The sequence below is a fragment of the Leopardus geoffroyi genome, chromosome C3 (assembly GCF_018350155.1).
Source record: "Leopardus geoffroyi isolate Oge1 chromosome C3, O.geoffroyi_Oge1_pat1.0, whole genome shotgun sequence".
Classification (NCBI taxonomy): Eukaryota; Metazoa; Chordata; class Mammalia; order Carnivora; family Felidae; genus Leopardus; species Leopardus geoffroyi.
Window position 1 is genome coordinate 70,832,852 of NC_059338.1, and position 25,580 is coordinate 70,858,431.

The 25,580-nt window shown below is 49.7% G+C and overlaps 2 protein-coding genes across 10 annotated transcripts; one reads left to right on the forward strand and one right to left on the reverse strand.

Annotated features, from left to right (window-relative positions):
* Window positions 1-19,556: 19,556 nt before the first annotated feature.
* SLC52A2 (solute carrier family 52 member 2) lies at window positions 19,557-22,305 on the reverse strand. 5 transcript variants are annotated; one of them, XM_045455630.1, is made up of 5 exons: window positions 22,223-22,305; window positions 21,333-21,523; window positions 20,340-21,222; window positions 20,121-20,244; window positions 19,557-20,013 (listed from the first exon to the last, which is right to left on the reverse strand). In XM_045455630.1, the coding sequence occupies exons 2-5, from the start codon at window positions 21,460-21,462 to the stop codon at window positions 19,801-19,803; spliced, it is 1,350 nt and encodes a 449-aa protein (XP_045311586.1). In that variant the 5' UTR covers window positions 21,463-21,523; window positions 22,223-22,305; the 3' UTR covers window positions 19,557-19,800. The 5 variants fall into 5 exon arrangements, with proteins under 5 accessions (XP_045311586.1, XP_045311587.1, XP_045311588.1 ...); XM_045455631.1 differs by having other exon boundaries at window positions 20,340-20,730; window positions 21,436-21,523; window positions 21,926-22,300; XM_045455632.1 differs by lacking the exon at window positions 22,223-22,305 and adding an exon at window positions 22,086-22,196 and having other exon boundaries at window positions 20,340-20,730.
* An 89-nt stretch (window positions 22,306-22,394) lies between these two features.
* Window positions 22,395-25,507, forward strand: FBXL6 (F-box and leucine rich repeat protein 6). 5 transcript variants are annotated; one of them, XM_045455599.1, is made up of 9 exons: window positions 22,396-22,855; window positions 23,139-23,297; window positions 23,463-23,526; window positions 23,835-23,966; window positions 24,041-24,148; window positions 24,235-24,348; window positions 24,417-24,648; window positions 24,724-24,970; window positions 25,258-25,507. In XM_045455599.1, the coding sequence occupies exons 1-9, from the start codon at window positions 22,449-22,451 to the stop codon at window positions 25,406-25,408; spliced, it is 1,614 nt and encodes a 537-aa protein (XP_045311555.1). In that variant the 5' UTR covers window positions 22,396-22,448; the 3' UTR covers window positions 25,409-25,507. The 5 variants fall into 5 exon arrangements, with proteins under 5 accessions (XP_045311559.1, XP_045311556.1, XP_045311555.1 ...); XM_045455603.1 differs by having other exon boundaries at window positions 22,395-22,855; window positions 24,417-24,970; XM_045455601.1 differs by lacking the exon at window positions 23,835-23,966.
* The last annotated feature ends 73 nt before the right edge of the window (window positions 25,508-25,580 follow it).

Consider the following 25,580-nt stretch of genomic DNA (forward strand, 5'->3'; position numbering starts at 1 on the left):
ACGCAGAAGAATGAATCTGGACCACTTCCTTACACCAGACACAAAAATAACCTCAAAATGGATGAAAGGCCTAAATGTAAGACAGGAAGCCGCCAAAATCCTCAAGGAGAAAGCGGGCAAAAACCTCTTTGATCTTGCTCGCAGCAACTTCTTACTCAACACGTCTCCAGAGGCAAGGGAAACAAAAGCAAAAATGAACTTTTGGGACCTCATCAAAATAAAAAGCTTCTGCACAGCGAAGGAAACAATCAGCAAAACTAAAAGGCAACTGACAGAATGGGAGAAGATATTTGCAAATGACATATCAGATAAAGGGTTAGTATCCAAAATCTATAAAGAACTTATCGAACTCAACACCCAAAAAACAAATAATCCAGTGAAGAAATGGGCAAAAGACATGAATAGATACTTCTCCAAACAAGACATCCAGATGGCCAACCAACACATGAAAAAATGCTTATCATCACTCATTATCAGGGAAATACAAATCAAAACCACAATGAGATATCACTTCACACCTGTCAGAATGGCTAACATTAACAACTCAGGCAACAACAGATGTTGGCGAGGATGCGGAGAAAGAGGATATCTTTTGCATTGTTGGTGGGAATGCAAACTGGTGCGGCCACTCTGGAAAACAGTCTGGAGGTTCCTCAAAAAATTAAAAATAGAACTACCCTAAACCCAGCAATTGCACTACTGGGTAACTATCCAAGGGATACAGCTGTGCTGATTCGAAGGGGCACATGCACCCCCATGTTTATAGCAGTGCTATCAACAATAGCCAAAGTATGGAAAGAGCCCAAATGTCCATTGACTGATGAATGGATAAAGAAGATGTGGTATCTATATACAATGGAGTATTACTCACCAATCAAAAAGAATGATATCTCACCATTTGCAACTACGTGGATAGAACTAGAGGGTATTATGCTAAGCAAAGTCAGAGAAAGACAAATATCATGTGACTTCACTAGTATGAGGAATTTAAGATACAAAACAGATGAACATAAAGGAAGGAAGCAAAAGAAATATAAAAATAGGGAGGGGACAAAACATAAGAGACTCTTAAATATAGAGAAGAAACAAAGAGTTGCTGGAGGGCTTGTTGGAGGGAGGATGGGCTAAATAGGTAAGGGGCATTAAGGAATCTACTCCTGAAATCATTGTTGCACTATATGGTAACTAACTTGGATGTAAATTAAAGAAGAAAAAGAAAAAGAAAAGAATGTGTATTCTACCCTTTTAAGATGAAGTGTTCTGACTATATCTGTTAGATTCGACTGGTCCAATGTGTCTTCAAAGTCATTATTTCCTTGTTGATTTTCTATTTGGATGAGTCGTGCATTGACATAAGTGGGGTGTTGAAGTCCCCTACTATTATTGTGTTACGATTGATTGCTTACTTTATGTTTGTTATGAGCTGCTTTATGTTTTGGGTACTCCCATCTTGGGTGTATAAATATTTACAATTGTTATATCTTCTTGTTGGATTGTCCCTTTTATGATTATGTAGTTTCCTTCTTTGTCTCTTATTGCAGGCTTTGGCTTTTTTTTAGGTTTATTTATTTATTTTGAGACAGTGTGAGAGAGAGCGAGAGCGAGAGAGAGAGAGCGAGAGAGAGGGCAGGAGCAGGGGAGGGACAGAGAGAGAGGGAGAGAGAAAGAATCCCAAGCAGGCTCTGCCCTGTCAACGTGAAGCCCAACACAGGGCTCAATCTCACAGACTGGACCATGAGATCATGACCTGAGCCCAAATCAAGAGTCAGATGCTTAACCTGCTGAGACACCCAGGTGCCCTGCAGGCTTTGTTTATAGTCTATTCTGTTGATATACGTGTTGCTGTCCCAGCAACTTCCACTTACATGATTAATCCTTTCCCACCCCTTCATTTTCAACTGCAGATGTCCTTACATCTGAAATAAGTATCTTGTAGGCATCATAAAGATGGGTCTTGCCTTTTTTTAAAAAATGTGTATTTTTGAAAGAGAGAGAGAGGGAGGGAGGGAGAATGAGCTAAGGAGGGGCAGAGAGAGGGGGACAAAAGATCTGAAGTGGGATCTGTGCTGACAGCAGAGAGCCCAACATGGGGGCTTGAGCCCACAAACCATGAGATCATGACCTGAGTTGAAGTCAGACGCTTAACCAACTGAGCCACCCAGGTGCCCTGGGTCTTGCCTTTTTATCCGTTCTATCACCCTATGTCTTTTGATTGGAGTGTTTAGTCCATTTACATTGAAATTGATTATTGACAGGTAGGCATTTCTTGCCATTTTGTTTCTTGTTTTATGGTGGTTTTTGTGGTTCTCTGTTCCTTTCTTCTCTTGCTCTCTTCTCTCACATCTTGCTGGCTTCCTTTAGTGGTTGGATTCCTTTCTCTTTATTTTTTTGTGTATCTATTATAGGTTTTTGAGTTGTGGTTACCATTAGGTTTGTACACAACCTCCTCTGCATATAGCAGTCAGTCTGTGTTAAGTTGATGATAGCTTAAGTTTGAACGCATTCTTTACTCCTCCCCACCCCACCATGTTTTAGGCATATGGCATCATACTTGACAACCTTTTATTTTGTGAATCCTTTGACTGACTTTTATAGATATACTTAATTTTGCTGCTTTTGTGCTTCCTACTTTTTTACTCTTACTCACGGTCTTTTCTTTCCACTCAGAGTTCCCTTTAACATTTTTGGTAGGACTGGTTTAGTGGTGATGAGTTCCTTTTATTTTTGTTTGTCTGGGAAGCTCTTTCTCTCACCTTCTGGTTTGTTTTTTTTTTTTTAACGTTTATTTATTTTTGAGACAGAGAGAGACAGAGCATGAACGGGGGAGGGTCAGAGAGAGAGGGAGACACAGAATCTGAAACAGGCTCCAGGCTCTGAGCAGTCAGCACAGAGCCCGACGCGGGGCTCGAACTCACGGACCACGAGATCGTGACCTGAGCCGAAGTCGGACGCTTAACCGACTGAGCCACCCAGGCGCCCCTCTCTCACCTTCTGTTCTAAATGATAGCCTTGCTGGATAGAGAATTCTGGCTGAAAGTTTTTTTTCTTTCAGCACTTTGAATATATTATACCATTCCCTCTGGCCTGCAACGTTTCTGCTGAAAAATCCCCTGATAGCCCTATGGGGTTTCCCTTATATGTAACAGTTTTTCTTTCCTGTTGCTGCTCTTAAAATTCTCTCTTTATCACTACTTTTTGCCATTTTGATTACTATGTGTCTTGGTTTGGACTTCCTTGGGTTGATTTTGTTGGAGGCTCTCTGTGCCTCGTGCATTTGGATTTTTGTTTTCTTCCCCAGATTTCAGAAGTTTTCAGCTGTTATTTCTTCAAGTTAATTTTCTTCCCCCTTTTCTCTTTCTTCCTTTTCTGGGATCCCTATAATGCGAATGTTATTATATTTGATGGTGTTGCTGAGTTCCCTTAACCTAGTCTCAGTTTTTATTATTCCTTTTTCTTTTTGCTGTTCAGCTTGGGTGCTTTCCATTAGTCTATCCTCCAGGTCGCTAATCTGTTCTTCTGCTTCCTCTAATCTGCTATTTATTATTCCTTGATATATTTTTATTTTCAGTATTGAATTCTTCATCTCTAATCAGTTCTTCTTTGTTTTCCATCTGTTTGGTGAGGGTCTCACTGAGGTCCTCCACTCTTTTCTCAAGCCCAGTGAGTATCTTTATGACCATTACTTTAAATTCTCTATCAGGCATATTACTTACCTCCATTTCATTTAGGTGTCTTGCTGCGGTTTTGTCCTGTTCTTTCATTTGGGACACATTTCTCTGTCTCCTCATTTTGTCTAACTCTCTGTGTCTGTTCCTATGTTTTAGGAAATTCAGCTACAACTCTTGTTCTGGAAAGTAGTGGCCCTTAAGAAGAAGTCCTATAGGGCAATGTCCCCTGTTCACCCAAAACTGGTGCTTCGGGGTCTCTTCCATGTATGTTGCATGCACCCTACTACTGTGACTGAGCCACTTTTTTCTTCAGTCCATTCATCTGTAATGGCTCTCTTTGCCTGTTGTGGGCAGGGTTTGGTCCCTGTGTTGTTAGTTGGCCAGTCTGGGGCCATCTTGTGCTTCAGTTGAGTCAGACCAGGCATTTGCCAGAGCCGTGGCAGCACTGAACTGCAGGGCACCTTCTCTGTGTTGTCCCCTGAGCTTTTACTGAAGTCAGACTAGGAGATTTTTTTTTTTTTCCAGACTAGGAGAGTTTTGTAGGCTGTGACTCCATAAAGTCAACCCAAGCTCCATAGAAGTGGTCAATCATACCTGATTAGTGAGTGACACTCTCAGCATAGCAGTCTGAAAGACCTTGAGTGCATAGCTGGTTTTTCCAATTTTGTCTTGGTAAAAAGGAGGATAAGCTACTGAACATATGTAAATATCTATAGCGCCATGAAAGGTACAACACTCAGTTTCTGACTATCAGGGTCAGGGAGGTGACTCAGTGAGAATCAAATGTCATTTAAATGGAATATTGGGGCACCTGGCCAGGTGGAAGCACATGAGATTATTCATCTTGGGGTTGTGAGTTCAGGCCCACACTGAGTGTAGAGATGACTTAAATAAATAAACAAACTCTAAAACAAACAAACATGTAGATAAATGGAATATTACTCAGAATGAGATCTTGCCATTTGCAACAATATCAATGGACCCAGAAGGTATTATGCTAAGTGAAGTAAGTCAGACAGAGAAAGACAAATACCACATGATTTTACTTATATGTGAGATCTAAGAAACAAAACAAATGAACAAATAAACAAACAAAAGACCCATAAATACAGAGAACAAAATGGTGACTGCCAGAGGGGAGGTAGATGGGAGAATGGGCAAAATGGGTGAAGGGGAGTGGGAGATACAGGTTTCCAGTTATGGAATGAATAAGCCATGGGTATGAAGGGTACAGTACAGGGAATATAGCCAATGATATCATAACAGTATTATATGGTGACAGATGGTAGCTACACTTGTGGTAAGCACAGCATAACATATAGAGTTACCAAATCACTATGTGACACACCTGAAATTAATGTGACATTGTGTGGTAACTATACTTCAGTTAAAAAAAAAAACTGAGGGGGTGTCTGGCTGATGCAATCAGGGTGTGCAACTCTTGAGCTCAGGGTTGTGAGTTTGAGCCCCACATTAGGTGTAGAGATTACTTAAAAACAAAATATTTTAAAATATAAAGATTGCATTTCAGTTTATAGAAAGAGTCTACTAAATTGATATGGTTACAAATAGCTTGAGGGAAAGAGAAAGGGCCTCGTTAGGTACCCAGGAAATAGAACATTAAAACATCAATGGTATTCAGGCAAATGACCGTAGTGACATTTGCCTTACCTGCACACACAGTCTTGTTAGCAATCCTTGGTCTGCTGGGTTTGGAGTGAGCATCCAGCCCATGGAATCAGCTTCTTCTTGGTGAGAGACTGGAAACACTAACTCAGCCCCAGAAGTGGTTTGAAAGTCACCTGAGTGATGCCAGCAGAAGCTGTGCCCAGTCTCCAAGTGGTCAATAGTTCGAAGTCTGCTTCTTTTTCTAGGGGGTTTTGGGACTGTCCTTAATTGAAGACACAGCCTCCCCCCGTGGCTGACTGCAGAGCCTCAGGCCAAACAAAAGATGACAGAGACTCAGTGGATGTGGTTAATTTACTACCGAACATTTTCAAATGTAAGAGGTCTTATGAGAGTTCAAAATAAGAATAATGCAACCGATAAAGAAATTTGGTTGTTTCTGTGACATGCAAGGCAAAGATCATAAAACCAATTTTTAAAAAATGTAGATAAAATCTCTTTAAACCCGTTTAAACCTGATTTAACCTGTTTTCAGAGAAGATGGTTAATGTTACATCTGATTTATAAATGTGGGTGAATAATATCTACAGTGGAAAAAATTATGATATATAACAGTAATTCTGAGGCAAAATATACACCAAAGCCAAAGAATATGCCAAAAACACCAGTAAAGTAATTCAGTGAGTCTGAAGCAGGGCTAAGATACCTATATTTTTTATAAAACTCCATGGATGAGTCTCATGTGCATCCCAGGTTGAGAACCCAGAATTAGAAGGTGCTAGATTCAGATTACAGAAGTCAGAATGGGCTGAGCTAGATTTAAATAATAACTGAAATTTGGTGATTAATATTGCACTCCTGTTGCCAAAGACCATCAGGCAAAGGGCCAGCAGGACTCCTGCAAACGTAGGGACATGTGGCAGACCTACTGCATGTTGTGACAGATGTTTCACTGAGGTTAAAACATTATGGACAATGTGAACTTTGGCAAATCTCCAGGGACTTCCCATGGCGCTTTCCCATGGAGTATGTGATTTCTAAAATGTTTTTGTTAAAACCTTTTTACCTGTACAAATTTGACCTGGAGAAGGCTGAGCACCTCCTCTGTTAGGATGCCTCTTTACAATAATGGCATATCTAACAAACATGATTAATTCTAGAGTCTCTCTTTTCATAAAGTAAGAGGTCACGGGGCGACTCGGTGACTCAGTCGGTTGAGTATCTGACTCTTGATTTCAGCTCAGGTCATGATCTCACAGTTTGTGGGATTGAGCCCTGTGTCAGGCTCTATGCTAACAGCGCAGAGCCTGCTTGGGATTCTTCTCTCTCTCTCCCTCTCTCTCTCTGTCTCTGTCTCCTCGCCCTTCCCCTGCTCACGTGCGCGCGCGCACACACACACACTCTCTCTCTTACAAAATAAACATTAAAAAGAATAATAGTAAATATAAACGTTTTTAGTTTTTTTTTTTTTTTTAATTTTTTTTTCAACGTTTATTTATTTTTGGGACAGAGAGAGACAGAGCATGAACGGGGGAGGGGCAGAGAGAGAGGGAGACACAGAATCGGAAACAGGCTCCAGGCTCTGAGCCATCAGCCCAGAGCCCGACGCGGGGCTCGAACTCACGGACCGCGAGATCGTGACCTGAGCTGAAGTCGGACGCTTAACCGACTGCGCCACCCAGGCGCCCCTAAACGTTTTTAGTTTTGATGAAGTCCAATTTATCTACTTTTCCTTTTGTATGCTTTTAGATTCTGAAATTTTATTCCTATGTTTTCTTCCAAGAATTTCATAGTTGCAACTCTTAAATTTAGCTCTATGGTCTGTTTTGAGTTAATTTTTGCATATGGTGTGATGTAGGGGTTCAACTTCATTCTTTTGCTTGTGGATGTCCAATTGTATAAAAGATTATTCTTTCAACATTGAATTGTCTTGGCACCTTGTCAAAAATCAAATAACCAGGGGCGCCTGGGTGGCGCAGTCGGTTAAGCGTCCGACTTCAGCCAGGTCACAATCTCGCGGTCTGTGAGTTCGAGCCCCGCGTCGGGCTCTGGGCTGATGGCTCAGAGCCTGGAGCCTGTTTCCGATTCTGTGTCTCCCTCTCTCTCTGCCCCTCCCCCGTTCATGCTCTGTCTCTCTCTGTCCCAAAAATAAATAAACGTTGAAAAAAAAATTAAAAAAAAAAAAAAAGGCTAATGACATTTGACAGCATTAAAAAAAAAAAAAAAAAAAAGAAAAAAAAAATCAAATAACCATAAGTGTAATGTACCATCTGAACTTCAGAGTCTACTTTATTGACCTTGCGTCTATTCTTACATTAGTACCATACTGCCCAGTCTTTTTTTTTTTTTTTAAGTAATCTCCATGCCCAACATGGGGCTTGAAATCATGACCCTGAGATCAAGAGTCACATACTCCACCAACTGATCCAGCCGGGACATCAGTACTGTCCAATCTTTTGTTTTTTTAAATGTTCATTTATTTATTTTGAGAGAGAGAGAGAGAGAGAGAGAGGTGGGGGGTGGGGGTGGGGGTGGGGGTGGGGAGAGAATCCCAAGCAGGCTCCTCACTGTCAGCACAGAGCCAGATGCAGGGTTTGAGCTCATGCCGTGAGATCATGACCTGAGCCAAAATTGAGTTGGACGCTTAACCGACTGAGGCACCCAGGTGTCCCCATAATTTCTCTTCAAATTGTTCATGGTTAGTGTATAAAAATACAACTGATCTCTGTATATTGATCTTGTATCTACAACCCTGTTAACTTCCTTTTTAGTTCTAACAGGTTTTTGTGAAATCCTTAAGATTTTCTATACCTAGAATCATGTCATCTGAGAATAGAAATACTTTTACTTCTTCTTTTCCAGTATAGATGTCTTTTATAAATATTTCCTGCCTAATTGCCCTGACCAGGACCTCCAGTACAATGATGATTAGAAATACCAAGCAAACATCCTGATCTTGTTCCTGACCATAAGAGAAAAACTTTCGGTCTTTCCCCAGTGATATGATGGTAGTTGTGGGTTTCTTCTGTCCGTCCTTTATCAGGTTGAGGAATTTCTCTCCTAATCCTAGTTTGTTGGGTGTTTGTTTGTTTTACCATGAAAGGGTGTTAGACTTCATTAAATGCTTTTTCTGATGTTTATTGAGATAGTCGTGGGTTTTGTCCTTTATTTTATTAATATGGTGTACTATATTGGTTGATTCTCATATCTTTTTTAAAAATGTTTATTCCTTTTTGAGAGAGAGAGAGAGAGAGAGCAGGGGAGGGGCAGAGAGAGAGGGAGACACAGAAACTTAAGCAGGCTCCAGGCTCTGAGCTGTCAGCACAGAGCTGGATGCAGGGTTCAAACCCACAAACTATGAGATCATGACCTGAGCCACACAGGTGCCCCTGATTTTCATATCTTAAACCAGCTGTCATTCCTGGGATAAATCCCACTTGTTCAGATGATATATTTCTTTTTAGATTCTGCTGCATTCAGACTGCTAGTATTTGGTGCAGGTATCTGTGCCTATGTTCATAAGGAATACTGGTCTATAGCTTTCATTTCTTATGATATATCTGTCTGATTTTGGTACTCTAATCTTTATTATTTCCTCCCTTCTGCTTGTTTTGGGTTTACTCTTCTTTTTCTGATTTCTTAAGGTAGAAATCAAGGTGTTCTTAAGTTATTACTTAACGTTTGTTTATTTGTTTATTTTTGAGAGAGAGCATGCAAACGGGAGGGGCAGAGAGACAGAGGGAGACAGAGAATCCAAAGCAGGCTCAGGCTCCAAGTTGTCAGCACAGAGCCCAACGTGGGGCTCAAACACATAAATTGTGAGATCATGACCTGAGCCAAAGTCAAACGCTTAACCGACTGAGCCACCCAGATGCCCCCAGAAATTAAGGTTATTGATTTGAGATTTTTTTCTTTTCAGTTTACTGATCTAAAATTTCCTCTAAACACACCTTTCACTGTATTATATATATTTTTTGTATATAGTATATTCATTTTCATTCATATCAAAGTATTTTCTAATTTCCCTTGTGATTTCTTCCTTGGCCCATTGGTTATTCAGAAGTGTAGTTTAATTTCTACATACTTGTGGATTTTCCAGCTTTCCTTCTGTTATTGATTTCTAATTTTTAATTTTTTAAATTGTAATTTGTAGCCAGAGAACGTACTCTATGATTTCAATGCTTCTAAAATTTTTAAAAACTATTTATTTTTGAGAGAGAGAGAAAGAGCATGAGCAGGGGAAGGGCAGAGAGGGAGATACAGAATCCAAAGCAGCTGTCAGCACAGAGCCTGATGGGGACCCGAACTCGTGAACCGCGAGATCATGACCTGAGTCAGACGCTTAGCCGACCAAGCCACCCAGGCACCCCAATCCTTCTACATTTATTGAGACTTGTTTTATGGCCTGACACATGGTCTGTCCGGGATAATGTTCCATGCTCACCTGAGAACAATTTGTATTATGCCATTGCTGGGTGGAGTGTTTTCAAGAAGTCATTTTACGATGGTTGGATATAACAGTGTTATTCAAATATTCAATTTCTTGTTGATTTTCTGATCTAGTTCTTTTACCCATTATTGTGAGTAGGGCATTAAAATCTACGAATATTATTACTGAATTATTCATTTCTCCCTTCAATTTTGTCAGTTTTTGCTGTATGTATTTCAGGACTCTGTTGTTAAGTGTATGTATGTTTATAATAATTATTTCTGGGTTGACATTTTACTTTTCACTTTTTTTAATGTTCGTTCATTTCTTTTTTTTAATTTTTTTTTTTTCAACGTTTATTTATTTTGGGACAGAGAGAGACAGAGCATGAACGGGGGAGGGGCAGAGAGAGAGGGAGACACAGAATCGGAAACAGGCTCCAGGCTCTGAGCCATCAGCCCAGAGCCCGACGCGGGGCTCGAACTCACGGACCGCGAGATCGTGACCTGGCTGAAGTCGGACGCTTAACCGACTGCGCCACCCAGGCGCCCCATAATGTTCGTTCATTTTTGAGGAGGGGAGAGGGACAGAGAAAGAGAGAGACAGAATCTGAAGCAGGCTCCAGGCTCCGAGCTGTCATCACAGAGCCCGACGTGGAGCTCCAACTCATGAACCGTGAGATCATGACCGGAGCCGAAGTCAGACGCTTAACCGACTGAGCCACCCAGGTGCCCAGACATTTTAATTATGTAAAGTGTCCTTCTTTAGCTCTAGCACAATTTTTGCTTTAGTCTATTTTGTTTGGGGGCGCTTTGGTGACTCAGTCGGTTAAGTGTATGACTTCGGCTCGGGTCATGATCTCGTGGTGAGTTCAAGCCCCACGTCCGGCTCTCTGCTGACAGCTCGGAGCCTGGAGCCTGCTTCAGATTCTGTGTCTCTCTCTCTGCCCCTCCCCTGCTTGTGCACTGTATCTCGAAAATAAATAAACATGTAAAAACTTAAAAAATAAATAAAATGAAGGCTATTTTGTTTAAAATTAGCATAGCTACTCTAGCTCTCTTTTGGTTACTGTTTACATGGAATATCTTTTTCCATCCTTTAACTTTTAACCTAATTGTAATTGAATGTAAAATGCCTTTTGTAGACAGCAAAATGTGAAGTCATTTAAAAAATCCATTCTGGGGGCGCCTGGGTGGCTCAGTCGGTTAAGCGTCTGACTTCGGCTCAGGTCATGATTTCGCGGTCCGTGAGTTTGAGCCCCGCGTCGGGCTCTGTGCTGACAGCTCAGAGCCTGGAGCCTGTTTCCGATTCTGTGTCTTCCTCTCTCTCTCTGACCCTCCCCCGTTCATGCTCTGTCTCAAAAATAAATAAATGTTAAAAAAAATTTTTTTAAAAATCCATTCTGTGTGTAGTCTGTTGACATTTAATGTACGGACTGATTAGGTTAAGATTTACATTTGCATTTTGCAATGTGTTTTCCTATGTCTTTTTGTCCCTCTGTTCCTCCATTATTGCCTTCTTTTGTGCTATTTTCTAGTGTACTATTTTTTCTTGTTATTTCTTTTACTATGTATTTTCGTTATTTTCTTAATGATTTCCCTGGGGATCAAACACTTTTATTTATGAAAATCTTGTTCATATTAGTACCAACCTAATTTCAATAATATATAAGAATTTTACTCATATATTTACTCCCATGTATCTCCATTCCATCCTTTCTTTTTGCCGTTATTGTCACATGAATTATAGGTTTATGTTATAAATCCATCAACGTGGGTTTATGATTATTGCTTTATGCAATTATATTTGAAGTCAGGACAAATAAGTTAAAAATGCATGAATACCGAATTTTGTATTTACTTACGTAGTTATCTTTACTTACAAGTGCTCTTTTTTATGTGGAATTAAGTTACTGTTTAGTGTCGTTTCATTTCAGCCTGAAGGATCACCTTTAGTATTTCATATGGGGAAGGTCTGCTGATGACAAATTGGTTGTTTTCCTCTCAGTTTTTTTTTTTTTTTTTTTTTTTTTTTTTTATTTTTGGGACAGAGAGAGACAGAGCATGACCGGGGGAGGGGCAGAGAGAGAGGGAGACACAGAATCGGAAACAGGCTCCAGGCTCTGAGCCATCAGCCCAGAGCCCGACGCGGGGCTCGAACTCACGGACCGCGAGATCGTGACCTGGCTGAAGTCGGACGCTTAACCGACTGCGCCACCCAGGCGCCCCTCCTCTCAGTTTTTATTTCTCTGGGGATGTCTTAATTTTCCTTCATATCTGAAGGAGAGTTTTGCTGAACACACAATTCTTTGTCAACAGATTTTTCTTTCGACACATTGAGGAGGTCATCCTACAACCTCCATGATTTTTTTTTTTTTAATTTTTTTTTCAACGTTTATTTATTTTTGGGACAGAGAGAGACAGAGCATGAACGGGGGAGGGGCAGAGAGAGAGGGAGACACAGAATCGGAAACAGGCTCCAGGCTCTGAGCCATCAGCCCAGAGCCCGACGCGGGGCTCGAACTCACGGACTGCGAGATCGTGACCTGGCTGAAGTCGGACGCTTAACCCACTGCGCCACCCAGGCGCCCCAACCTCCATGATTTTTGATGAGAAAGAAGCTGTTAGTCTTGCTGAAGATCCCTCGTAGATGGTGAATCCCTTCTCTCTTGCTGTTTTTAAGATCGTCAGTCTTTGACTTTTGGCAGTTTGATTATAATGTCTCTAGGTGTGGACTCCCCTTTTTTATCCCACTTGGAGTGAGTTGAGTTTCTTATATGTTATATTAACATTTTCATTAAATTTGTAAAGTTTTCAGCCATTCTTTCTTTTTAAGTGTTATTTCAGAGTGAGAGAGCATGTGAACAGGGTAGAGGGACAGAGGGAGAGTGAGAGATTATCAAGCAGGCTCCACATTCAGTGTGGACCCCGATGCAGGGCTCGATCCCACGACCCTGGGGTCATGGCCCGAGCCAAGATCATAAGTCGGAAACTCAACTGGCTCAGCCACCCAGGCACCCCTCTTTTTTTTTTTTTTTTTTTTTTTAAGTTTTAAGTAATCTCTACACCCAACATGGGCTCAAACTCATGACCCCGAGATCAGGAGTTGCATGCTGCACTGACTGAGCCCGCCAGGTGCCCCTCAGCCATTGTTTCTTTAAGTATTTTTTCTGCTACTTTCTCTCCTCTCCTTTTGGGACTCCCATCATGTGTATGTTTGGTATACTTGATGGTATCCCATATGATTCTGAGGCTCTGTTCATTTTTCTTCATTCTTTCTTCATTTTCTTCCCTAGGCTGGATAATGTCAATTGACCTATCTTCAAGTTTGCTGGTTTTTTCTTCTGCCAGCTCAAATCTGCTATCAGCTTCTTTAATGATAATAGCTTAATGGTCAAAAACAAAAATTAACAATCCAGATTCTCCACTGTGTCCCATCCAATAGACACTAGATGTCTATAAATCATTAGTTCATTTACAGAGCTCACCAAATGGTCAGACCATGAAACCAATAACCCCCTTGCTCCACTGCTGTCAGCAATCAGGAATAACTTACTGGCCACTGGCCAATTGGCCACTGGCCAATTATAATTTGAGAGGAAAATTATAATTAGAAAAATTACATTTAGAAAGTCACAAATCTAGGGGCACCTGGGTGGCTCAGTCAGTTCAGCGTCCAACTTCAGCTCATGAGTCATGATCTCACGGTTTGTGGGTTTGAGACCCTCATTGAGCTCTGTGTTGACAGCTTAGAGTCTGGAGCCTGCCTTGGATTCTGTGTCTCCCTCTCTCTCTGCCCTCCCCCACTCACACTCTGTCTCTCAAAAAATGAATAAACGTTAAAAAAAAAAATAAAGAAAATCACAATTCTAGGGGTGCCTGGGTGGCTCAGTCAGTTAAGCATCTGATTTCAGCTCAGGTCATGATCTCACTATCCGTGGGTTCGAGCCCCACATTGGGCTGTGTGCTGACCGCTCAGAGCCTGGAGCCTGCTTCAGATTCTGAGTCTCCCTGACTCTCTGCCCCTTCCCTGCTCACACTTTGTCTCTCCTTCAAGAATAAACATTAAAAAAAAAAAAAGAGACAGAGAGAGAATCACAATTCTATTGCCACTTCAGACTCCTCTGTAGAAACCAAGAACAGACATGCCTGGACTTAGCCTGTGAGGTATAAACTCAGGAAACACAGCTCACCCAGGTCAGTCAGGGGGTTCACTGGCCATCTTGGTGGAGGACCTCCAAAACCGTTACAGGATAACATTCAGGAAAATGCAGAATCTTTTTTCTTTTAGTTCTTTTAATGTTTTTAATTATTTATTAAACATTTTTTACTATCTATTTTTGAGGGAGAGAGAGAGAGACAGACAGAGCCTGAGTTGGGGGGGGGAGGGAGGGAGGGAGAGAGAGAGAGAGAGAGAGAGAGAGAGAGAGAGAGAGAGAGAGAATCTGAAATAGGCTCCAGGCTCTGAGCTGTCAGCACAGAGCCCGACACAGGGCTTGAACTCAGAAACAGCGAGATCTTGACCTAGGCCAAAGTCAGACGCTTAACCATCTGAGCCACCCAGGTGCTCCTGTTTTTACTTATTTTTGAGAGAGAGAGAGATGGAGAGAATGAGTGGGGGAGGGGCAAAGAGAGAAGGGGACAGAGGATCCAAGCAGACTCTCCACTGACAGCAAGCCCTATGTGGGGCTCGAACTCACAAACTGTGAGATCACGCATGACCTGAGCTGAAGTCAGACACTCAACCAACTCAGCCACCCAGGCACCCCAGAAAGAGGCAGAATCTTAACTCATACACGTATAAAATTAACACATGTTAAAGATTTTAAGTCATTTTAAAAACGAGATTCAGGAATGTTATAATTGCTTCAAAGACATCAAAGAATCACAAATCTACATAGAATAAAGAAATGTTGGAGTTAAAGGAAATGACTTTTTCCACAACTGGAGGAGAGAAATCACTTGAACTTCCACAGGGACAGAATTCATTTTCAAGTCTATGGAAAACAATTATTTCCATTGCTACTAGTTATCTACAGAGTTGTAAAATGGGTTGAAGACAACTGAGAGGCACCAACCTCATAAATCCGAGAGCCTGGCAAGATGTGCTTTAAACAGAGCATAGCTTTCCTTAGAGACACCAGTAATCTGCTCTGCTCATTTAAACTTTTTTTTTTTTTTTTTTTTTTAGGTAGGCTTCACACCCAGCATGGAGCCCAATGCAAGGCTTGAACTCACAACCCTGAGATCAAGTGTCACGAGTTTGAGCTGAGATCAAGTCGGACGTTTAACCAATGGAGCCCCCAGGCGCCCCTGCTCATTCAGTTTTGAACTTTTTACAGCCTGGGCCCCATCCCCTAAATGCCCCTGATTTTCAGGCCCCAGGATTCCCAGACTCCCAAGCCCCTCCCTGAACCCTGCTCCACTCTGTCCCAGACCACCTCCCCAAACCCCAAGTTTCATCTCTTGTCCCCCCAGCGACAAGCCTAGTCTCCACCTGTCACATCCTCAGGCCCCAATTCCTCAAGGTCTTGGCCCTCGAATCCCCCCACTCAATTCTCCCCAGTTTGCTCTAGCACAGCTCTGATGGCAACTCCCACGGACTGGAAGCCAGACCGCCTCCCACCCTGCCCAGACCCCCTGTGCTTCTAGCACACCTGGGGAAAGGGGAGGCCCAGTGATGGTTGAGCTTGGCTGACCTCTGGCATGGTGGGTGGAGGGGAGGGGGACGGTGACCTTTCATTCAGAAAAATAAAGTGTGATGTGATGTTCCTCACGTCAAGAGTCCTGGGGCCAGGTGCCACCACACTGCTTGGGAGAGTGACCCAGCCGAGCGGGCCATCCTCATTCAGTACAGCGGACCCTCAAGGGGAAGCCCACCCCCGCTCCATGTTGAGGAGAGCTCAGCAGGCGGGGGTGCCCGGCTCCGGGCTCCCAGCCCGACAGTCATCTCACCACCAGCTCGCCCCACTCCTGAAGGGTCCCCCCACCTCACCACAGACCACAGGCACCTTTCTCCCCCTCTCTGCTCTTCAGGGGAGGCTTCCAGACCCCCAGCTTCTCTGAGTACCTGCTTTCTTTTCCCCTCTGCATTTGTCTGCAACACCTTCTCTTCTCTGCCCTGTGTTCTCATGCCTTCTGGAGGCTGGCTGGAGGCCTGCCTCCCCAGAGACTTGCGTGCACTCAGCCCTTTGCAGCCACACCACACTCTCAGCAGGTGCCATCCACAGAATGACTTTTCAAAGAGAACATTCGGGAAGGCTCAGGGGGTGCCAGGAGGCGCCGGGCAGGAAATCTCTTCCAATCTGCTTTCGGAACTAGCTTAGTTTTCTCACCGCCCTTGCAAAGGGGTATAAATTTCAAGTTGTTCGTAGCTTTTCACCGAGTCAAAATGCTCATACTTTCCGCAAACAGAAAAAACACTTCCCCTGGGAGCGGGCCCGGGGAACTTACCTAGGTAGTCGAGCTGAGGAAGTCCCTGCCTGCCACCTGCCTGGCTGGGCTCTGGGTGTTCTTCTGAGAGGCTCAGATGCCTGGGGAACTCTCCCTTGCTGTCAGGAGCAGGTCAGGGAAGCACTCTGCTAAGGAACTGGGATGGCCTACTAGAGGGAGGGTCACGGCCAGTGGGACAGGGAGAGTCGCCAGAATGATGAACTCTCCCCCAGGCAAGGAAGGATGGACCACTGCTGGGTGTCCAAAGGTCTGAGCTCCCTGAGTGTCTCAGGGAAGGGATGCCCTCCACCACGCCCTCAGCTGTGACAGACAGCAACCCACTCTCCTTTGCTTAAACAAGCAAGAAATTGCGGGCCCACGTAACTTGGAAGTCCACGGGTCTGGCCTCAGGTGTGACTGGATCCAGGCGATCCCAGCATGTCTGGGTTCTGCCTCTCTCCACCTCTCCCCCTGCTTGCCTCTGGGCTGCCTTCATTCCCAGGCGTGCTCCCTGAATAGTCTGGGTAGCTTTTCATAGTTCTTGGCATGACGGACACACTAGGGGAGATGTTCACGGTAGACCCTTATTTGCTCCACAGAGGCAACGTCCCTCAGTACGGTGACAACGAGCAGGAGGCGTGCACCTGGATTGGATCATCTGGGCCACCCACCCAACCCCAGGGTGGAGACAGGTGGTCCTGTGATTAACACCCCATCAGAACCCCCTGGAAGGTGCAGGGGAGAGAACAAGGCCAGTGCTTGGAGCAGGGGACACCCAAGTGGCCTGTGGCCTCAGGCAGTTAGCTTCCCTGAGACAGGGTGGACGTGACCAGAACAGCTGATTCTGGAGACCCAGATGCTCCCACATTCCCAGTTTCTGGTGCCACAAAAGCTAGGAAGTCCTTTTGAATCCCATGGAGGAGAGGAAGCCCCTCAGAAGACTATCATCCTGTGTCCCCAGTCAGGCAGCGGGGGCCCTGAGCAGAGAATGAGAATGCAAGCATCTTATTTTCCAGGAGTCGCCACACCTCCAACCGCATCGGAGCCCACACCTCCCTAGGGACCCCGCAGGACTGAGGACAGTGAAGGCTCTACCTTTCCTCATCCCACCAAAGCCAGGTGAGGCCTATCCGGACACTCCCGAGCTCTGTCTCAGGTGCAGTGGCCACACGCCTGGGAGAGGGGGCTGCACGGGGCAGGTTCTGAGGAACCAAGGAGCCTGCTGCCGGTGGTGGCACAGGCAACAGTGGCCCTGAGGCTCAGGCCTCGCTCCTGCCCAGGGAGTGCCCTCTGGGGACAGCCAGGCACCAAAGGTCCTGCCTCAGCCACTGCCTCCCCTCTGGGTCTCCTTCAAATTCCCCCAGCCCTGAGTTTGAGAAAGCCTTTGGGCAGGGCTGTGAGCCTGAGTGGCTGGCTACCTGCTGTCCAGCTGGAAGTGTGGGCACCCTGGCGACCAGCTTCAAGTAGGGAGAGTGTGCCATGGCAGCTCTCGAGAACTTGGCGCTTCGGCATCTCCCTCCCCTAGTTACTTCCCAAGAGGCGCTAACAGGAAGGCCCTTGAGGCTTCTAAGGGCAATGGCTTCCTCAAATTGTCTACCTCCAGCCCTGGCCTCAGGCTCAGGGCCACCTGCCCCCGCTCTCCAGGAGACCGTGCATGTCCCACACAGCCTTCCTCCTTTGTCGCCCTCTGGCCTGGTACAGCTAGTACAAAGGCACACGTGGGTAGACGGGAGGCTCCGGCAAATACCTTTGATCATCTCCTGATGGAAGAAAGGGCAGGACGGAACTGGGAGGCAGCTCCACAAGCTTCAGTCCCAAGGTGGGCCGGGGAGAGTGCTAATGGGTCTGAGGGCAGAGGCTGTGCTGAGGCACGTGGCTCCCCCCCCCGCCACCCCTCCCCCATGCCCTCATCCTCCTCCCTCAGAATCTCCCCACTGACAACCACCAAAGGCACTTCTGCAGCTCGCACCCCACCTGCCAGCCCCCACTCCCAAAGGCAAACAGCCACATGAAACCCCCTGCCCCTGCCTTTTTTCTAGGCCATCAGCATCCCAGGAGGCTAAGGCCTGGCAGGTGGCCTCCTGTCCTCAGCACTGAGCTGTGTCTGAGCTACTTGGGAGCCTGACTCCACCCAATACTTGACGCGACCCCAGACCAGAGGCTCCAGTGGTTAGGGCCTGGGGGTCCTTCCCTCCTTCCTGCTCAGCTGGTCCTGTTAAGGCGGGGAGAATAAGGAGCCTTCAAAAGCCCACATGCAGGCCGAGCCAAGGACAGGCAGCTTCTGAAGTTTAGAAGGCCATGCGGAAACCAGAACAATTGTGGGAAGGGGCTGGGTCAACAGGAGCAGGAGCCGCTATCCCAGCCCCCCACGGTCATCAGGTGAGTTCCTTGCAGCTATGGGCTCCCTGCTGCAGAAATGAGACCCCTTGTCTGGGAGAATGGGACCTCAATTCCGCACCAGTCACGCCGGATCACAGCTTGGGCGTCCTGCCTCCCCTGTGGAGCCTGTGTCCCCCATGGGTCTCTGCTTCCCGCTGGCCTAGGCAGCCAAGAGGAGGGGCCAGAAGCCCCGGCCCTTGTTCACCGCAGCTTCCTCTCCTGAACCCTGGCCGCCCTCTTGCCTGGCTTCCCTGCAGCCCTCTGTGCAGGAGATCGACGCAGCCCGCCACAGGCTGCGGTAAGGGCTACGGCTCTGCTCCCTGTGGACGTGAGGCAAGCACAGACCCAGACTGTTGTCCCAGCACTGCGGCAGATGTAGGCTGCTCAGGAGCAGGGGCCATTTACCAGAAGCCCAGAAAAAAGGTAGCTGCTGCCTGTCTGTCTGAATAAAGAGTTTGGAATGTTCACAGGTTTGATCACACAAGGAGCTAGAAACTAAAGGCTTGCGGCTCAGGAAAAGGAGCGATGCTTCTGACCGGAAGGATCCCAAGATTGGCTGAAGCCTCACACCCCAGTCTCTTCTAAGCCCCTCTGTGCCTGCACCTGGCGAGAAGCTCCTGGCAGGATGCTCCTGCAAAGGAACAGACGCTACGACTGCTAGGTCACAAAAAGACAGCCCATTCTGCCCGACCCTCGCACCCAGCTGACCCAGCACAGCACACAGCCCAGACACGCTTGCTGAACGGTGGCCCCGCTGGGAAGAGGCCTCGCCACGCAGCTGCAGATCCTGGATGAACTGACGCTGGGTGGGTGCCACACTGCCTCTGACCGCCACAGCCTGTTCTCTGAGGAAATTCCAAAGAGCAATGGAGGGAGGGGGGCAAGAGTCTGGGGCTCAGAGGGCGCAACCCCAGGATCCAGGAGAGCAACCAGCCAGGGGTGACGCGGCCCCGATGGACAGTCCAAGTCACCCCAGCTCCGTGGAGGTCTGTCTGCACAGAGAAAGGTGCTACACAAGTTCGCTACTCTGACCCACGAAACGATTTATTGTGCAAATCCCACACAGGCTCCAGGCCTGGGCCAAGTCCGAAGCTCTAGCTGGGCCCTGGCTCTGGGCCTGTTCTGTGGTCCCCAACCTGGCCAGTGTCTGCTGTGGAGTGTACGGGTGTCCGTGAGCGTGCCCATGTGTGAAGAGGGCCTCCTTGGGTCATGGGCGCTTGGGCGTTGTGGCATCCCAGCCTGAAGTCAGGTCCCCATCTGCTCAGGCTTAGGGACCACACTGGTCCACACAGTCCTTCCCGCTGCGGAACACGTGATAGATGCTGGTGGGAGGGAACATGGCGACGGCACCGAGCAGGGAGCCCACCTGGATGGCCACACCAGCTGCCAGCAATGCCGGCCGGCCGCCACCATGCAACAGGGAGCTGGCGGCCACCTTCACATATGAGAACACGCCCAAACACAGCACCCAAGACAGCACCTGGGAGGGTGGACACGGCAGCAGGCTGAGCATGAGATGCTCGCTGCTCTGAGGCAAACCCCCTCCCCACTGCCACCCTCTCTGCTTCAGTGTCCCAGCGTACTTACCACGAGGACCACTCCTGCAGAGGTGCCCACCAGGGGTGGGCAAGGACTCAGGATTGCCAGCGCCATCAGATAGGCCCCAAAGAGCATGCCCAGCATGGAGAGACCTCCCAGCCCTGCCAGAGACCTGCAGGGGTGGAGCAGAAACTCAGGGCTGGCTGCACCACGACCCAGCCCCTATCCTTCAACTCCACCCTAAGCGGCCTGGGCATCCACGTGTACCTGCACAGGACGCCCATGGCCAGGAAGCAGGCGAGGGGGTTGGCAGCACTACCCAGCACTACTGCCAAGTGGTAGGCCAGGCGCCCATAGGGCAAGCAGGAAAAACTCTGCACGGCAGGCAGCACGCCATTGGTCAGTGCGTTGGTGACGGCCAGCAAGCCCAGCAGGCAGGCTCTGTGCACAGGGAGCAGCCTGTGGGCCTCAGGGTCTGGGCTAGCAGTGGTGCCTGTTGCTTGGCTCGGTGACTCCCGCAGTGGCAAGGCCTCTTCCTCCTCCTCTTCCTCCTCCTCCTCCACTCTGGGGACTCTCACCTGCAGGTCAGACTCTGGACCTGCTGTGGGTACAGACGGTGGCGACGGCAACAGCAGCAGAAGACCCTGGAAGGCGGCAGCTGAAGTGACCAGAAGGGCGGTCAGCATCCAGAAAAAGGTGCTGGCGGGAAAACGCTCCGGGAAGTCGTGGGGGAGCCAGAGGGTGCCACTGTTGGGAGCTGGCAGACATTCAAGGTGGCCTACACCCTGCACTAAGGCCAGCACGCAGGGCAGCAGAGCACTGAGGCCCTGACCCAGAAAGAAAGAGCGCAAGAAAGGAGGTGGGAGGTGGCTCAAGAAGGGCAAGAAAGTGACGTTAGAGGCACAGCAGGCCAGTGCCAGCACCAAGGCCAGTGTTAGGAAGGCCACAGAGTGGAGCTGCCCTGCCACTGGGGCCACGTGGTGCCACAGTGGGGCCAGCAGGGCTGTGCCCACCACGCTCAGTGCCTGCACCACCTGGATGGGGGCCTGCTCGCTCTTGCCAGGAGCCAGCCGTCTCCACAGGGTCACCACCAGCAGACCCAGGTTCCCCAGCGCTACAAGCACAGAGAGATAGGATGGGAGGCTCCAACCTGCAGGGAAGGGAGATCACGTCAGGGGCTAGATGCTCAGGGACAAAGAGCAGCTGCAATCCACCTCACCTGGCACATGTCCCCTCACTTCCCTCCACACTCCCACTCACCCTCAGGAAGGTCTTTTACCACCACAGGCAGCTCCACCCAGATCCCGTTGATGGCAGCCCAAGAACCCATGCCAAAGAGGGCCACCAGCAGGTGGGTCAATACCAGACGGCCCAGCGGGGGTGCTGCCATTCAGTCCGAGGCTGGGTCCTTCCGAACAGGACAGGGTCACAGCCTGCTCCTCTTTCCCCACCTAGGTCCAAACAAAAAACAAACAAACAAACAAACAAACACAACGCTTCAGTTCTTCTGGGACCTCATGACTTCTACCTTGAAAGTTAGCAGACCCGTATTCGGGATCACAGACCAGAAACGCAGAACTGGACTCTGAAGAGGACCAGACCGCCTAGACCAGGAAAACGGGAAGGTGCCCGGGGGCGGGCGCTGAGGATGAGACGGGCCAAACATACCAAACAGCACGGCTAGGTGTGCGAGCAGAGAAGCAGAAAGTCTGCCCAAAGCGCCAACGGCCCCAGAGGAAGATGGGGAAACAAAGACCCGATCCTGCGGGTCTGAGTAGCCCAGACCACCACCACCCTCACTCCAAAACGGACACGACTCCGGGACAGAGACACCCATCAGGCGCCGCGCACACCTCCGCGGCTTCTGCGCCCAAATGGGAGACCGAGGCTTCAGCGAGACCCAGTACCGCAGGAGTCAAGACCCGCGCGGCGGGGAGGGGCGGGCCCGGCACCGCCCCTCTCTGCATCAGGTGGGCAGCGAGGAGCCGGCCCGTGCGCCTCCTGATCCAGCACCTGCGCGCTCCGCGACCCGACAGCCAGTCGTCTCGCCACGCTACGAGGGCGCTGTCTCCGGCCCAGGATCGCAGCCTCGACCCAGAGTCGGTGGGACTGGGAAACGCTGCCCGGACGGAGCGAAAACTCCAACCCACCCGGCAAAGGACAAGGAAGCCGCGGGGGCCAGCCCCCGGCATGGCCTGTCGCCGGAAGCCCCGCCCCGGAAGTCAGTGCTGAGCCGACGCGGAGGGGATTGGTCCGGGGCTCAGGCCCCGCCTTTACGCGGGCACGCTGCGCCTCCGCCCGGCGGCCTCGCCTGTTCCGCCACAGGCCCCGCCCCATCCGCTCCCCTGGGGCGGTCCGGGAGTTTGGCCGGTAGCTATGGCTCCCGGGGTGGCGCGGCGAGCTCGGCGGCGGCCCCCGCGCAGCGTACGGAGCGCACGGCCGGTCGGGGTGCGGGCTCGCTCGGCGGAGGACTGGTGGTGGGACCGGCTGGCGCCGAGCGGCTCCGGTTACCATCTGCTGCAGTCGGACAGCATGCTCCTGGTGCTGCCCGGCCCTGGGCCTGCCCGCACTCGCGTGCAGAGGCGTGCAGCCCGCCGCACTCAGCGGCCAGTGCCCCCAGCGTCCCGCGCCGCGGCGGTCAAGGCTAGGCCCAGACCTGCTCCGGTTTCGGAGCCGCAGCAGGGGCCCGACCCAGGCTGGGGCGACCGCATCCCCCTGGAAATCTTGCTGCAGATTTTCGGGCTGCTGGTGGCGTCCGATGGGCCCATGCCCTTCCTCGGCAGGTACCCCAGGCCCATCGAGCGCAGCAGCATGGCTCAGGCTGACCTCTTGCCCACCGAGCGGGTGGCTGAGGCGGGGGCCGAGGGCGAAGCCATCTGAGCGTTCACACACGCAGACGAGAGAGCACAGTCTCTCACGAGGTCCAGTTAGAGCCCCGAGGGCCTGTCTTTGTGCTGAGGTGTCTGCAGCGTTGTGAGAATAAAATGGGACAGGTTACTCCTCTTAGAAAACCCCACAGCGGCAGCTACGAAAGGCCCAGCCCCTCAGCAGAGATTTTTCTCCCAGGGCTGCACGCGTGTGCCGCCGCTGGCACGAAGCTGCCTCCCAGCCTGCGCTCTGGCACACCGTGACCCTGTCGCCCCCGTTGGCTGGCCGCCTCGCCAAGAGCGGAGCCAAGGCGGAGAAGAAGCTTCTCGCTTCTCTGGAGTGGCTTATGCCCAATCGGTGAGACGTTCCCTCTTTTCTTTTATGTCCTCATTTCATGTCTGTGGCTTGTACAAAGCCCCAAGCCCCTTCGTGTTTCCATATACCAAAGTGATGGGTGGGGAGGACGCCAACAGAGGGGCACCGTGGGAATACTACGCAGCTCTGCCTCTGCTGTCGGCCCAGGTTTTCACAGCTCCAGAGGCTGACCCTCATCCACTGGAAGTCCCAGGTACACCCTGTGTTGAAGGTGAGAGCTCTGGACTGCCCTACGCACCAGTCATGACACTTTGGGGTTGCCCAGTACTTCCAGGGAGTGGGGCAGGCACATGGAGCCCAATGTTGCCCCATGGGGAGGCCTGCCCGGTTCTCATTTCCTGTTGTTTGTTTCAGTAGAGAGGTGTTAGCAGTGGGAGCACCCATGTTGGCCTGGCATGGGCAGGAAGGAGATCATAGTTGAGTCACCAAAGAGGGTTTGGTGTCAGCCACGGGTTTCTTTCCTTCGTGGACCACAGCTTGCCTGCCTCCCAATCTCTGCCGGTGCTCTGTCTTCCCCAGCTGGTTAGCGAGTCCTGTCCTCGGCTCACCTTCCTCAAGCTTTCTGATTGCCACGGTGTGACCCCTGATACGTTGGTCATGCTAGCCAAAGCCTGCCCCCAGCTCCACAGCCTGGATATACAGCACTCCATGGTGAGCCCTATGTCCCCAGGGGCCCTGAAGAAGTCCGGGCCGAGGTGACAGGTACCCATGTGCTGGGTTCCCAGGTGGAGTCTACAGCCGTGGTGAGCTTCTTGGAGGAGGCAGGGCCCCGAATGTGCAAGCTGTGGCTGACTTACAGCTCCCAGACGACAGCCATCTTGGGTGCGCTGCTGGTAGGTTGGTGACAGGTAGGAGCAGAACCAGACGCTGCGCCAGGTCAGCCAGGCCACTGACCCTGTGTTCTCTTCCACCTCTGTAGGGCGGCTGCTGCCCCCAGCTCCGGGTCCTGGAGGTGGGCACTGGCATCAACCGCAACAGCACTCCTCTCCAGCTGCCTGTCGAGGCCCTGCAGAAAGGCTGCCCCCAGCTGCAGGTACCTGACACCCCTCTTCTCCCACCTGCCACTCTCCCTCCCCACCTGCAGCCTAGGCCTTGCTCCAGGTGCTGCGGCTACTGAACTTGATGTGGCTGCCCAAGCCTTCCGGGCGAGTGGTGACTCCTGGCCCAGGCTTCCCCAGTCTTGAGGAGCTCTGCCTCGCCGGCTCCAGCTGCAACTTTGTAAGCAACGAAGCCCTGGGCCGCCTGCTCCACGATTCCCCTAACCTGCGCCTGCTGGATCTTCGCGGCTGTGCCCGCATCACACCTGGTGGCCTGCATGATCTGCCATGTCAAGGTCAGCTTTCTCTGGGCAGGAGGGGTGTGGGTACCCTTGCCCACCCCGCAGCTCATGCCTGCTCTTCACCTCCAGACCTGGAGCAGCTTCACCTGGGTCTTTATGGCACGTCAGACCGGCTGACTCTAGCCAAAGAGGGCAGCCATCTGTTGACCCAGAAATGGTGCCACGCTCTGCGGGAACTGGACTTGAGTGGCCAGGGCTTCAGCGAGAAGGACCTGGAGCAGGCCTTGGCCGCCTTCTCAGTCACGCCTGGGGCCTCACACCCAGCCTTGTGCTCGCTCAACCTCAGGGGCACCCGGGTCACACCGAGCACAGTCAGGTCAGCCTCCCCTCCCTCGGTCCTTGCAGTCGGTACAGCTTGCCTCCCTGACAAGCCTGGTTTGCAAGCTTCAGGGATCCAAAAGGGGAGCACATACGGACCAAGCCCCTGCTCAGGATTGACCTCAGGGATGCCAAGGGGTACTGGGCTTGGGCCTCAGTGGCTGGGGGTGGCAAAGCCAGTTGTGGCATGGGCAGAGAGGGCTCCTTACCTGGGCCTAGCCCTGCCAGGGCCTGGGTCTTTTGGAGCCAGTGGCTCAACTCCCCATGGCCTGCCCTGCCCCACAGCTCTGTGATCAGCAGCTGCCCAGGCCTGCTGTACCTCAACCTGGAGTCCTGCCGCTGCCTTCCCAGGGGCCTGAAGCGGGCCTACCGAGGCCAGGAGGAAGTCCAGTGGTGCCTGGAGCAGCTGCTCACCAGCCCCCCTTCTTCCAGCTAGGCAGTTCCAGACCTCAGACCCTCAGGCAGCCTGCGGGCCCTCCACCCTTTTCCAGTTGCGATGTTTGAACGTTTTGTTACAATAAAACATTTTTAGGAACTCTGTGTGGTCCTTGGGGTGTGGTTGAGAGGACAGGTACTGTGCCTGAGGAACCATTCAGGGCTAGGGCTGG

Coding starts and splice junctions, on each gene's coding strand:
- SLC52A2 (XM_045455630.1), bottom strand. CDS start 21,462: ATGGCAGCACCCCCGCTGGGCCGTCTGGTATTGACCCACCTGCTGGTG. Junction 21,223..21,332: donor GGTAAAAGACCTTCCTGAGG/GTGAGTGGGAGT, acceptor CCTTCCCTGCAG/GTTGGAGCCTCCCATCCTAT. Junction 20,014..20,120: donor CTGCAGGAGTGGTCCTCGTG/GTAAGTACGCTG, acceptor CCACCCTCCCAG/GTGCTGTCTTGGGTGCTGTG.
- FBXL6 (XM_045455603.1), top strand. CDS start 22,449: ATGGCTCCCGGGGTGGCGCGGCGAGCTCGGCGGCGGCCCCCGCGCAGC. Junction 23,298..23,462: donor GAGTGGCTTATGCCCAATCG/GTGAGACGTTCC, acceptor CTGTCGGCCCAG/GTTTTCACAGCTCCAGAGGC. Junction 24,971..25,257: donor GTCACACCGAGCACAGTCAG/GTCAGCCTCCCC, acceptor CCTGCCCCACAG/CTCTGTGATCAGCAGCTGCC.